The sequence below is a fragment of the Bos mutus genome, chromosome 14 (genome assembly GCF_027580195.1).
Source record: "Bos mutus isolate GX-2022 chromosome 14, NWIPB_WYAK_1.1, whole genome shotgun sequence".
NCBI classification, from domain to species: domain Eukaryota; kingdom Metazoa; phylum Chordata; class Mammalia; order Artiodactyla; family Bovidae; genus Bos; species Bos mutus.
Window position 1 is genome coordinate 37,403,637 of NC_091630.1, and position 15,101 is coordinate 37,418,737.

At 38.1% G+C, this 15,101-nt stretch overlaps 1 protein-coding gene across 1 annotated transcript; it reads left to right on the forward strand.

The window, feature by feature from the left end:
- The first annotated feature begins 410 nt into the window (after nt 1–410).
- Nucleotides 411–4,831, forward strand: LOC102282275 (fatty acid-binding protein, adipocyte). Its single transcript, XM_005897260.3, has 4 exons — nt 411–567; nt 3,278–3,450; nt 4,041–4,142; nt 4,606–4,831. Exons 1-4 carry the CDS (start codon nt 495–497, stop codon nt 4,654–4,656), a joined length of 399 nt encoding a protein of 132 aa, XP_005897322.1. The 5' UTR covers nt 411–494; the 3' UTR covers nt 4,657–4,831.
- The last annotated feature ends 10,270 nt before the right edge of the window (nt 4,832–15,101 follow it).

Sequence of the window (15,101 nt, forward strand, 5' to 3'; positions counted from 1 at the left end):
GCAATTACTTAAGAATATCCAAGGTAATTCTTACGTTCCTCAATTCAAACGAACCACATAATTACAATTTTAATAGGAACTCTAGAAAAGGGAGTCAGAATTTATCCCAAGATAATTACACTGGGTCCACTCTACACTGGAATAAATATGTATGAAAAAAAAATAGGAAATTCAATGCACTGAATTTTAAGCTGTCAAAACAAGATTGTTGAAATATTCTGTTAAAGGTTAAAAATAAGTTGTACTCTGAGTCCAGTGACCATTTGCCAAGGAGAGCCAAAGTTGAGAAATTTCTATTAAAAACATGACTCAGAGGGAAAACTGCAGAGGCTGGCAATGAAGGAAATGATCAGATATCATTCCCAATTGGTTATGCCCAAGATCACATGTTCTGGGCACCTTTAAAAGGAAGATATCTGGACTCAGAGGGTAATAGCATCTTGCTGAAAGCTGCACTTCTTTCTCACCTTGAAGAATTCTAGAAAGCTCACAAAATGTGTGATGCATTTGTAGGTACCTGGAAACTTGTCTCCAGTGAAAACTTTGATGATTACATGAAAGAAGTGGGTAAGGAAATGCATTGTTGAATGGCTGGGCTTATAACTTTTTCTCTAGGAAAGAGAGGCCTATGGTTCTTTTTCACTCTGGAAGCATTGGTCTGACATGAAATGCTGCTTTCTATACAGAGCTGATAAAAATAACAAGTGAGAATCATTTGTTTCCAGAAACATTCTAGATGGAAGTCACAACTAATACTTCCTAAAGGTGAACTGATATGAAAAAGAGTATAAGTGGCATTGTATAGAAATGACAAGATTTTATTTGATTGCTAAACTTGAGTATCTTTGGTTTACTTGGCTTTCTGCCTCTTTTTCATTCATTCCTTTTGCATATAAAATAAGCAATAACTTGGAAATAAGCCTATATTTATTCCCTAGCATGTGATAATTTCCATTTGAAACTGAAAGCACTGTATTTATCATCTTAACATAATTTTTTGAGTAATGTATGTTAACCAATTATTTTATTGTTTTAAAGTCAATCTGTTAAAATGTGTGATTGTATTATGGAAGAAAAAAATCTAATTTCTGAAAATGTTTCCTTAAAAGTCTTAGATATTTGTTTGACTTAATATTACAAGGCATGACACAGAATTATTGAGAATAGAGGCTTTCAAGTTTTTGGATTCTGCTAAGATTGCCTGTATGTTCCCCAGATAATTACAAAGGTAAAGCAAAGGAGCAGAGAGGCGGGAATTCAGTCAGGCAGCCCTACCCATGCATGATGAAGATGTATCCATGGGTTGCAAATTAAGGAGGGATTTTTTTTCACAATATCTTTATTAGAGGTTATAATTTAATCCCTAAATCTCAAGACTTAACCTTCTTCTAAATCTTATAGTTATTTCTTGCTTGTTTATAACTACTGTTTTCCATGTTTATAGACAAGAAGGAAATCAGGAACATCAATATGAGTGAGAACTAGTTTTCCAGACTTCTGACTAGTTGTAACTCAATAAACTAATCAGTATGCACTGATATTGATATTACAGGACTTGAGTCTATTTACCTATTTATTTTTAGAAGCATTTTACACTTTTAGTATTTTATTTAAATTCTTATACCATTGCGTTTGGGCTTCCTATGTGGTGCTAGTGGTAAAGAACCCACCTGCCAATTCAGGAGATCTAAGAGACAGAGGGTTCGATCCCTGGGTCAGGAAGATTCCCCTAGAGGAGGGCATGGCAACCTACTTCAGTATTCTTGCCTGGAGAATCCCATGAACAGAGGAGCCTGGTGCACTATGGTTCATAGGGTTGCAAAGAGTCAGACATGACTGAAGAGACTTAGCACACATGCAGGCACCACAGTCTTTTAAAATGATTAAGTATTGATGATAATGAAAGACAATAAGATACATTCTGAAATTAGCTGCTCTATTTGATTACCTTCAGTCAGCAGGTATCGTTTTCATCAGTCAAATGAAAACAGAATCAAGCAAGAGGAGAGTGTGATGTTCCTAAGCTTGGAGAATCTGGACCACACCCGATGTCTCATGCACTCACTGTGCTGACTCACTCCATGAATTTGAGGTTACATTTTGTAACAGAGACAAGACTTGATGAAGCAGCATATTATCTTCCTACCTGTCACCACTTTCAGACAGGGAGCTAAATCAGAGCCTTAGCATTGCTTGTTTTGTATGATATATCGCCTCCCCACTATTCTTAAATTTTGGTATCTATACATAGTCAAAGAAGTAGATTTGTACATGTGCATTTAAAAAGTCCAACACACCTATGACTGTCATAAATCTCTATAAAACATGCAGTGATGGTAAGGTACTGTTTTCTATGTTAAGTTGTAAATAATTCAACCCAAAGCTGTAACATCCCCCAAAACACATTCATATTTTTTCTTTTTTTAAAAAAGAGGAGTTTGCCACTTAAGTGATTGGGAAGCAAAGTATTAATTTCTGAACTTACTAAAATAACGATTTCTTAAACTTTGAAATTTTCATTTGATGCCTAAGCCCTCTTTAAATTTTTCTATAATTTATTGGGAATACCATCACCATTCTAAAATGGTATGAATGCAAGAAAAGTTTTGCCTTTCAGAAAAAGTAATCAAGATCTTCATTTCAGAGTAATTATGAAAAGCCAAGAAAACTAGGTGTGGCAGCGAATCCCATTAAATGTGGTTTTTGTACACCCAAATTAAATTTTAACTGAGTGACTCTCTATTGGTCCCCTGAATCCTATTAAAAGTTCTGCCTTTGACTATGGATTAGATCATTTTTGTTATTCAAGAAGCAATGGTTGAGATTCCCAAGTATTTCATGAACTGAGTCAAATGAAGCTGGCTGCTCTCATGGTTAAGATGGCCAGTTATTTTGGGAGTGCAGTGATTTTTACGATATGTATGTCCCAGAAAATTTAACCTTTTACATATGCTTATAGAAAATTAACAATGGGTCTCCTGAAGAGTCTCATCTGAAACCCAGAGGGGGAAATTTAAAGAACAGACTTAATATCTAATTGTGCCTTGGGTGTTCTTTAAGTATTAGCTGATTTTACTTATTTTCAGGAGATGTTTAAATAAAGACTTTAATAATAAACTCACTGGAGTATTTCTCCTTTAATATACACACTGGACTGTAGATAGGTATATGGGCACACATGCGTCTGTCTAAATACACACACACACACCTGCTCTTTCTTAGATAAATATATGAGAGAAAAATTGTATACTTGACATTTGTCTTTTCCCAACTACAGGCGTGGGCTTTGCTACCAGGAAAGTGGCTGGCATGGCCAAACCCACTTTGATCATCAGTTTGAATGGGGATGTGGTCACCATTAAATCCGAAAGCACCTTTAAAAATACTGAGATTTCCTTCAAATTGGGCCAGGAATTTGATGAAGTCACTCCAGATGACAGGAAAGTCAAGGTGAGAAATAAAGAACTGGAGCAGAGTAAAAACCTGATTTATAAATGACTGCTGCCTATAGCAAACCATTTTGTAGAAGGAGGAAAGCCATTCCATTATAAGCCAAAAATCTCAGATTGCTAGATCTGAACCATGTTACCTTTGATATTTAGCTGGTGAATTTTCTCCCATTTAATAAAATTGTCCTTATTACTTTAAAAATGTTTAACATAATAATTTACTTGTCATACCATATATATGTGTGTATTTATATATATATATATATATTATTTGAAGTAAATTGAAGTAACATAACAATGTTAGAGACTTTTTAAAAGAGTGGGGAAAGGAAAAAAAAAAAACCCTATGATGCTATTCCACATAAATTTATTATCTATATTCTTTCACAGTATTTTTTTTTCAAATGCATGTTTGTATAATATTCTGATCATAATATACATGTAATTTTGTATGTTGTTTTTGGCATTCATTGTTTTCTTTTGCAACATTTTCTTGTAATTTAGAATTGCTAAGTACCTCAAAATAAGCAAATAAAAGCACTCTATTTTTTTTCCCTCCATCATTGTAATCACTTTTAATTGTCCCCACAGAGCATCGTAAACTTAGATGAAGGTGCTCTGGTACAAGTACAAAACTGGGATGGAAAATCAACCACCATAAAGAGAAAACTCGTGGATGATAAGATGGTGCTGGTGAGTATCTTCTCACTACTTAATTCTAGATTTTAGTGCTAGGTCATCCCATAATCGTTATCCTACCTAGAGAAATAGACAATCGCCCTTGTAGAATGAAAAGTTAGTCTATTGGGATTATGGTTTCACTCTGACAATTATCCTTCTAAGCTCCGTCTAGGTATACTGTGCCCCCAGCAGTATTTTCTTATCCCTCTCAATGTGAACCATATTGTATTGTGCATTTCTAATTATGTTTTTCACTCACCACATAGATGGTAAGATTCCTTGAGGCCAAGTCTTGTATCTTCTTGATCTTTGTGTCTCCCTAGTTTATTACAATATCAGGTATATAAGAAGAGCCAAGAGGGAATATCTTTTGATGAACATTTTTTCCTGCTCAACATTGAAGGAGACAATAAATAAATAAAACATAAGTTGTTTAGTCCTGAGGATTTTACCAATATTTTGCTTTTGTGCCTAGGAATGTGTCATGAATGGTGTCACTGCCACCAGAGTTTATGAGAGAGCGTAAGCCAAGGGATATTGAAATGGATGACGTTTGCATCGAACTCCATGACTTTCTGTTGGATACGTTGTCCAAACATATATTGTTATTTTCCACTAATAAGCAAGAAACTGATTTTCTTCCAGACTGATTTTGATATGGTTGTGTTGGTTAAATAAAACTTTTTAGATTTATAAGGCTATGTAATGATTTATTCATTATGTTTAACAATTTCTTACTCATAATTTAGTGATGGAAATATAAAATTGTATTATTGCTTTGTTTCCAGTATAATATGATTTGTAAAATAATAATCCAAGGTGAAAAAAATATGAATTTCCCATAGTCTTAGGTAGAAAATGATAAATATATACTATTACTGAATATGAAGTCCTTCTTTACCATAGCTACAGTCAAACAACACCCTCTCAGGGACCTAAGATAGATTTAAGTGTAGTGAAATTGTCCACAGTCGGCTGGCCCGTGTTGTCATTTCACAAAAATCTGTCCTAGAGCATCAAGACATAGAGGTAGAGTAGCAACAAAGAGTGTAGAAAAAGATTTCTGGGCTATAAATTTTAACCTGAAAAATTATTAGTAAACCAAGGTATCCCTGGAATCTGTCTAGAATTAAGTCCAAATCATCACATGTTACATTTATTCCAGAAAAGACATGACAGGCTTGTAATGAGTTATGATGTAAATGTTCTTGTAGTCATTTCCAAATTTTTCTTTTTTTCTTACCAGTGGATTTTTTTTTTTTTAATAGATATTGAATATGTCCTGGAATTTTTTATGCAAATAAAATTTCCCTGGAATTTCAATATATAAAACAAACAAAAATGATAATAAAGCCAGTAAGGGTGTGTTTTCATTTGTGTGTGAGAGAAAGAGAGAGAAAATTTGTTTCTTCTGCACTCTGTGGAAATTTGAGGCATCTCTATAGATCCTTGGAGTTCCATGTACATAGACTGAAATTTCCCTATCACATACTTAGCTCTTATGGGAAGCCAAAATCTTTTAAAGTGTGTCCTGCAATTGATACATGCTGTTTGTGATGCTTCCTTTAAAAATAAGTTTATTAGAGACTTCCTGGTGGCTCAGATGGTAAAAGAATCCACCTGCAGTGCAGGAGACCCCAGTTTGATCCCTGGGTTGGGAAGATCCCCTGGAGGAGGGCATGGCAACCCACTCCAGTATTCTTGCTGGAGAATCCTGTGGACAGAGGCGCCTTCTGGGCTACAGTGCATGGAGTTGCAAAGAGTTAAACACAAGAGAGTGAGTGATTAAGATTCCATGCTTCCACTGCTGGAGGAGTAGTTCAATCTCTGGTCAAGTAACTAAGTTTCCACATTCCACACAGCATGGAAAAAAAGAAAACATTTATTCTTTTCTGAATATAGTCCATAGGGTGGCAAAGAGTTCGAAACAACTGAAGCAGCTTAGCATGCACACATGCACCATATGCATAGGTGGCGTTAGCGATGAAAAACCCCCCTGCCAATGTGGGAGACATAAGAGATGCAGGTTTGATCCCTGGGTCAGGAAGATCCCCTGGAGGAGGGCATGGCAACTCACTCCAGTATCCTTGCCTGGAGAATCCCATGGACAGAGGAGCCTGGTGGCCTATAGTCCATAGGATCACAAAGAGTCAGACACAACTGAAGCGACTTAGCACACACAGACACACACAGACACACACACACACACACTATATGCATAACACCAAGATACAGAGAAGCCAGAAGAGGTAAATTAAGTTTCTGATCATAATAATTTACTTTACAAAAGCAGAGAGTTAAACTCTCACTTTGAAATTACTTAAGAATGGAGAATTCAAAGAGAGGTTTGTAGGAATTGTTTAGAAAAATTCTTGGTAAATCAATATGTATTAAACACTTACCATGGTCCATGCAGAGACATTACTTTACCAACAAAGGTCTGTCTAGTCAAGGCTATGGTTTTTCCTGTGGTCATATATGGATATGAGAGTTGGACTGTGAAGAAGGCTGAGGGCCAAAGAATTGATGCTTGTGAACTGTGGTGTTGGAGAAGACTCTTGAGAGTCCCTTGGACTGCAAAGAGATCCAACCAGTCCATTCTGAAGGAGATCAGCCCTGGGATTTCTTTGGAGGGAATGATGCTGAAGCTGAAGCTCCAGTACTTTGGCCACCTCATGCGAAGAGTTGACTCATTGGAAAAGACTTTGATGCTGGGAGGGATTGGGGGCAGAAGGAGAAGGGGACGACAGAGGATGAGATGGCTGGATGGCATCACTGACTCAATGGACGTGAGCCTAAGTGAACTCCAGGAGTTTGTGATGGACAGGGAGGCCTGGCGAACTGCGATTCATGGGGTCCCAAAGAGTCGGACATGACTGAGCAACTGAATTGAACTGATGGTCCATGCGCTTCATATGCTCTAACTTATTATCAAAATAATCCTATGATGAGGATTTGGTATTCCTGTTTAAAGATGAGAAAACTGAAGTTCAAAGTTTAAGTCTGTAAAAGTAAGTAGGGAATAGACATAGGAATTTGATATTCAAGAGAGCAATCCTAGCTGGGACACAGATCCAGAAACCATCAGTATTCAGTGGGCTTCCCTGGTGGCAAAGTAATAAAGAGTCCACCTGCCAATTCAGGAGATGTAAGAGAAGTGTGTTTGATCCCTGGACTAGGAAATGACAACCCACCCTAGTATTCTTGTCTGGAAAATTCCATGGACTGAGGAGCCCAGTGGGCTACAATCCATGAAGTTGCAAAGAGCTGGGCACAACTGAGCACGCACCATCAGTGTTCAAGTGGTAGCTTAATTCATAAATGGTGCTGTGATCATTCAAGGATTTTTTTCAAAATCTACTCTTCAAGTTCAATTCTTATTTTTTAGTTGATGTGGAAGCATAGAATAAGAAGATTCAGTTCAATGTAAATTTGCTAGATAAGTCAGTTTCTTGTTTTCTACGTTTTCACCATAAAATTAAAGCTGTAGAAACAAGATATGTCTTCAATGTCAGTTCTCTGATTTATCCTCCCTGGGACCTCTTTGAACCTCACATAATTTTTCGTTAACATTGCTTCTATCAACACACACACAGAAATATAGAGACAATTCTACTTTTAAAGGAAGAGAGACAGGATCAAATGGATACTTCTCAGACACAGATGCGTGGATATAGAGCCCATCTATATCTTAAAACAGGTATGAAAAAAAAGCCACTCCCTCCCTCCTTGGAAATATTAAGAATTGAGTGAATTACTGGGCCAACTTATACCTTCTTTTATGCAATTCCCATCGCTACTAGCACTGAGCTCCAATTTCTGTGAATTATTGACTTGGAGTAGGTAAGCCTCCAAGATGGCCTTTGGGTAGCAATGTTTTTGGTATTTGAGATCTAGCTTCTGAGCAATGTGGTTATAGCACTTCTAACCAGAGTCTATGAGTACCAAGAATTTCTGGATTAGGGAATGAGACATGGCACTTGGATCACTTATCAATGGACATCCCTGTGCTCAGTTATGTGGAAAACACAATTTTAATGTTATATCCGATTATGGATCTATCCATCCATTTGTGCAACCACCCCATCTCAATTTACAAAATGTTAAAATAGTTTATGTGTAGCCAAACAGCCAGAAAATGCTAGGCAACAGGAAAAACTCAGTTACTGAGAGCATCTCAAAGGCAAGGATTGTGTCCTATTTGTAGCCATGTCCTCAGACCCTTGCACAATAAACAGCAGATTTGGAGTTTAGTAAACAGTTTTTGAGTGAGTGAGTGAACACTCTTCCCTGTGCTAGGTGTGGTTTGTAACACAGAAACAGTTCATGATCATGCCCTCAGTGTGGCAGAGAAATAACATGAACGTCATCACACCCCCTGGGAAAAAGTCCTCCTCTTCCCTCACCCTCCATATCTAAGAAGAGTTAAATTCTTCCTCCCATGACCACAGGAAAAATACATGTTCTTACTATAACATGATATTACCACATTTTAATTTCTCATCTTTTCCATCACTAGGCTGACACAGCCTCAGGACACTTATGTATATATGTAGCATCTAGTACAATGCCTGAAGTATGGTAATCACTCAATAAATTTTAGTGGAATGAATGAAGACAAAATATAGAGGAGGACATGAATTACATGATGAATTGTGTGGTATATTTTATGGATTGGAAGGAAGCGAAAGGCAAGCAGAGTACTCAGTGTGTGCTGGAGGAAGGTTTTCAGCATAGAAGATGTAGTTGAGCTAGGCCATGAAAGATAACTATAAAATTAATTAACTGCTTATTAATTAATTTTACAGTGGAATGATGTAGCAAAAACCATCTTAGTGTTAGTTGCTCGGTCGTGTCAGGCTTTTTGAGACCCTATGTACTGTAGCCCGTCAGGCTCCTCTGTTCTCCAAGCAAGATTACCTGGATTCTCCAGGAAAGAATACTGGAGCGGGTTGCCATTCCGTACTCCAGGAGGTCTTTCCAACCCAGGGATCAAAACCACCTCTCCTGCAGCTCCTGCTTTGCAGGTAGATTCTTTACCACTGAGCTACCTAGGAAGCCTAATGAAGACCCTATCTTCCAAATACCTGGGATATGTGTTCTAATCACTGATTGCTGCTTCTGATCATGGAAGTGCAAAGAAGGAGGTGGTGGCCACTATTGTTGCATTTCCTCCCATTGTTGCAAATACCACCCTCCTCCCGCTCCTCAAGTGATTGTCAGGAAATTTAAAGGGCCAGCACCTTTTCCTTCCCTTCATTTCTTACTTTTTCCTCTTTAAGGAGCCATAATTAAAGACTAGGACATTCAAAAGCAATTTCATATACAGAGGATATTAGAATGTCACTGTGCATTCCAAGGAAAAGGCACAGGGTCAGAAAGGACATGAGAAGACCTTAAGTTTATTCCTTAGGCTGGTCCTTGGCACAGAGCCAGATCCCAGCAATCAGAAAACAAAAACAAAAAGCAGCAAACCCTAGAGAAGGAGGAGAATCTAATTTCCAGACTTAGCACATTATTAAATTCAAATTTTCAGTTTTCAACAGTAAAATCACAGTACATAGAAAGAAATAGGAGAGTTTGGCCCATTCAAAGAAAAAGTTAAACCAACAGAAACTGTCCCTGAGAAAGACCTGAAGTCGGATTCACTAGTCAAAAATCAGTTACATTTCTATACATTAACAATGAACAATTGAAAAGTAAATTAAGAAAACAATTCCATTTACAATAGCACCAAGAAGAATAAAATACTTAAGAATTAACCAAGGAAGTGGAAGTTTTATACTATGAAAACTATAAAAGATGTAAATAAATGGAAAGCTATCCCATAGTCATAGATTGGAAGTTGTCAATACTATACCGTTTGAAGTGATTTACCAATTTAATGGAATCACTGTCTAAAGTCCAATGATGTTTCTTCCAGAAATAGAAAAGCCCATTCTAATATCAAGGGACCTGAGAAGCCAAAAAAAAAAAAAAAATCCTAAAAATGAAGAACAAAAGTTGGAGAATTGATACTTCCTGATTTCAAATTTTATTACAAAGCTACTATAATCAAAGCAGTGTGATACTGGCCTAAAGACTGACATATGGGCTAATGGAATAGAGTAGAGAGCTCCAAAATGAACTCTTGCATATTCCCAAGACCATTCAGTGGATAAAATACAATCTTCTCAACAAATAGTGCTTGGAAAACTGGATGCATGCATGCTCTGTCACTTCAGTCATGTCCAACTCTTTGTGACCCTATGGACTGTAACCTGCCAGGCTCCTCTGTCCATGGGATTCTCCAGACAAGAATACTGGAGTGGGTTACTGGGCTCTCCTCCAGAGGATCTTCCCTGACCTGAGATTGAACCTGGATCTCCTGCATTTTCTGCACCACAGGTGGATTCTTTACTTCTGAGCCACTGGGAAAGCCCTCAAAAACCTGATATCCACATGCAAAAGAGTGAAACTGATGTCTTTTTTTAACACCACATGCAAAAGTTAACTCAAATGTAAGACCTAAAACTTGAAACTTTTAGAAAAACTTCACAACATTGGACTTGGCAGTGATATCTTGAATATAATACCAAAGGCACAGGCAACAAAAGAGAAAATAGACTAATTTGATTCCAGGAAAATAAAAAATCCTGTGCCTTAGAAGACATCAGCAGCAGAATAAAAATGTTGGTCACAGGACTTCCCTGGTGGTACAGTGGTTAAGAATCCCCCTGCCAATGCAGGGAACATGGGTTTGATCCCTGGCTCAGGAAGATTCTTCATGCCACAGAGCAACTAATCCTGTGGGCCACAGTACTGAGCTCCAGTGCCGCAGTTATTGAAACCCACCTACCTAGAGCCCATGCTCTGCAACAAGAGAAGCCACAGTAATTAGAAGCCCAAGCACTGCAACAAAGAGTTGCCCCTGCTCATCACTAGAGAAACCCCATATCCAGGAACAAAGACCCAGCACAGCCAAAAATAAATACATACATACATACATAAAAATTTAAGAAGTGACCCACAGAATGGGAGAAAATATTTGCAAGTGATATTTCTGATATGGAACTAATATCCAGAATATATAGAGAGCTCCTAAAAACAATAACAAAAAAACTATTTGATTCAAAAATGGGCAAATGTCTCATATCAAAGAAGATATATAAATGGTCAATAAACACATGAAAAGATGTTCAGTGTTGCTAATTATTAGTGATAATGCAAATCAAGATCATAATGGGATGCATCTCACACACATTAAGATGGAGGCTATAAAAAATAACTTGCTAGTGAGGATGTGGAGAAATTGGACACCTTGTACAATGTTGGTGAGAAGGTAAAGCAGTACAATTGCTGTGGAAAACAGCAGGACAATTCCTCAAAAAATTAAAAATAGAATTAACCAGGTGGCATCAGTGGTAAAGAACCTGACTCCCAATGCAGGAAACTCAAGGGATGTGGATTCGATCTCTAGTTCGGGAAGATCCCCTGGAGTAGGAACTGGCAACCCACTCCGGTATCCTTGCTGGAGAATCCCACGGACAGAGAAGTCTGTTGGGCTGTAGTCCCTAGGGTTGCAAAGAGTTGGACACATCTGAAGCGACTGAGCATGCACACACCAGCAATTCTACTTCTGGTTATATACCCAAAATAATTGACAGCAGGGTCTCAAAGAGATACATGTATAACCGTGTTGGAAGGACTGATGCTGAAGCTGAAGCTCCAATCCTTTGGGCACCTGATGTAGAGTCAACTCAATGGAAAAGACCCTGATGCTGGCAAAGACTGAAGGCAAAGGGAGAAGAGGGTGGCAAATGATAAGATAAAGTTAGATAGCATCACCGATTCAATGGACATGAATTTGAGCAAACTCCGAGAGACAGTGAAGGACAGAGAAGCCGGGTGAGATAGTTCTTGGGATCGCAAAGCATTGGACATGACTTAACAGCTAAAGAACAACAACAAAAGTTCATAACAACATTTTTCATCTGTTGCTAAAATGTAGAGGCAATCCAAATGTCCATCAAAGGATGAATGTATAAGCAAAATATAAACAACACATTTTGCTTTATCCAACAGAATACCATTGTGTTAGAAAGGAAGAAAATTCTGAGATTTCCTACAACATGGGTAAACCTTGAGGACATTGTGCTAAGCGAACTAAGCTGGGCACATACACACAAAAACAAACACTCACGACTCTACTTATACAAGGTACTTATAGAAGTAAAAGTCATGGAGGCAGAAGGTAGAATGGTGGTTACCAGGAGGCAGGGGTGTGGAGAGTGGAGAATTACCATTTAACGGGTAGAGTTTCAGCTTTGCAAGATAACATTTCTAGAGATGGATGGTGGTGATGGTTGCACAACAATGTGAATACCACTGAAGCATGTGCTTAGAAATGGTTAAAGATAGTTAATTCTGTGTAATGTCTATTCTACAGCAATAAAAAAATTAGAAAAAAAATCTAGTGTAGCTCCAGCTATTTTATGTACAGCAATAAAGTAGCAGATGTATTTCTGAATCATTTTGTAGCTTTTAGTACATGTTTAACTTTATCAGCATCCCTCACCAATGGAGAATGTAACATCTCAAAATTAAAATTTATTTAAAAAGTGTTTAATAGCTAAATAGTCTCAAGAAAGAAAGCTAATGTAGAAAATGAGATACTGGAAAAGCATAGAAAAATGAGATCATGGAGAAATAAGTATTTAAACTGTCATGAATATAAAATGTGTAACTGTTCTATAACAGAATATTGTATTCTAGCTCCTTTGTTGGGATTAACAATTAAGAACATTTTCATTAAAAAGTTTTTTTACTGGAGGGAATGATAATTTTAAAAACCATTTGTTTATTTACGGCTGCACTGGGTCTGTGTTGCTGTGCTCCATCTTTCTCTAGTTGCAGCTATTGGAGTCTCCTCTTTGCTTGGTGTGTGGGCTTCTCATCACAGTGGCTTCTCTTGTGGAGCATGGGCTCTAGACCCCAGGCTTCAGTAGTTCAGCAAACAGACTTAGTTGCTTCATGGCATGTGGAATTTTCCCGGACCAAGGATCAAACCTATGTCCCCTGCATGGGCAGGCAAAATTCTTATCCACTGTACCACCATGGAAATCCGAAATGGTGTATTTTTTTTTTTTTAAATAATCAAACAAAGATGCCAAAGCTAGTAGTGATAGCGGCAGGACTAGAAGAGAACTTTCTTGGTTGAGAAGGTAGATGTGTATGATAATAATGAAACACTGAGCAAAGGTGAAAGGAGTCTGAGACTCCCTCTACCGTCTGATGACCATAATGAAAGGCGTGTCATATGAGCAGGTCAGGAGAGAGCAATGTATTAAAAGTGAAGTCGCTCAGCCGTGTCTGACTCTTTGCGACCCCGTGGACTGTAGCCCGCCAGGCTCCTCTGTCCGTGGGATTCTCCAGGCAAGAATACTGGAGTGGGTTGCCATTTCCTTCCCCGGGGTATTTTCCTGACCCAGGGATCGAACCCATTGCGGGCAGATGCTTTAACCTCTGAGCCAAAACTCTGTCTTAAATACAATTTGATTCCACTAATATGGGGTACCTAGAATAGTCAAGTTGGTAGAGCTGGAGATTACATTGGTAGATGCCAGGGACCCAGCGGGTGGGGGAGGTGGGGATGGGGGTGGGGAGTTATTGTTTAATGAGGACAGAGTTTCAGTTTAGGAAAGTGAGGAAAATTTCAGAAGATGGATAATGGTGAGAACTGCACAGCAATGTGAATGTACCTAATGCCACTGAACTGTACAGTTAAATATGATTAAAATAGTATGTCTTATGTGACTTTCACCACAATAAATATTTTTTTTAATTTAAAAAATCTTTGTCTTTACTTGTTAGAGAGATTAATATCAGTGATGAGGGAAACTGTCAGTTAAAACAAAATACACATTTTATTCCTCTTGTCATTCATTCATAAAACATTTATAGAGTACCTACAATATACCGGGCACTATTCCTCAAGGATTCAGAAGTGAATCAGAAATATTTTCTTTACTTGATGTACTCACAAAAGAGATCAGGGGTCAGCTGGAGGAGGACTCGATGCAATACTGTGAGAAAAGTTCCAGAATATACTTCTATTAAGGTATAATCGTATCACATAAACAGGGATCAGCCAGCTTGGAACCAGTTTCACAAAGGACATGATTCTGAGTTGGATCTGGAGACTTGGGAGATACTGTGCATGAAGCCAATATCACATGATACATAGGATTTTCTTTTAATATTTTTTTTTTTTTTTTGCCACACCAAATGGCATATGGAATCTAATTCCCTGTTCAGGGATCAAACTTGCACCCCCCACACTGGAAACACAGAAACTTAACCACTGGACAACCAGGGAAGTCCTGGAATTGGTTTTCAAAGTCCAAATTTAGGTGGAGCTATTTACAGAGGTATACCAATTATGAAGGTTTAAACTGCAAGGAACAAAAACTCAGACACACCGTTTTTTAAATAATAATGGAATTCATCAATTCTCCTTATAAAGATTCCAGCAACAAAGTGGTCTTGAGTTCTTCCTCCTTTTCCTCTCTCCCATTCTCAGTTTTGGCCTCATTTTTGAGTTGGTAACAGAATGGATGCAGCAGTTCTAAATATCGTGTGTGTGTGTGTGTGTATGTGGTAAGTCGCTTGAGTTATGTCCAGCTCTTTGCGACCCTATGGACTGCAACCTGCCAGGCTCCTCTGTTCATGGGATTCTCCAGGCCAGATTACTGGAGTGGGTTGCCATGCCTTTCTTCGAGGTATCTTCCTGACCCAGGGATCAAACCTGTGTCTCTTGCATCTCCTGAATTGGCAGGCAGGTTCTTTACCACTAACGTCACCTGTGAAGCCCCTAAATATCATACAAGAGAGCAAAAGTTGCCAAGGAGGGGACCGTCCCTCTGGTTCTCTCTTAAGGGTGAGGGAATTTTATAAAAGGCAGAAGTTTGACCTTCTCTTTTGCCTCATGGG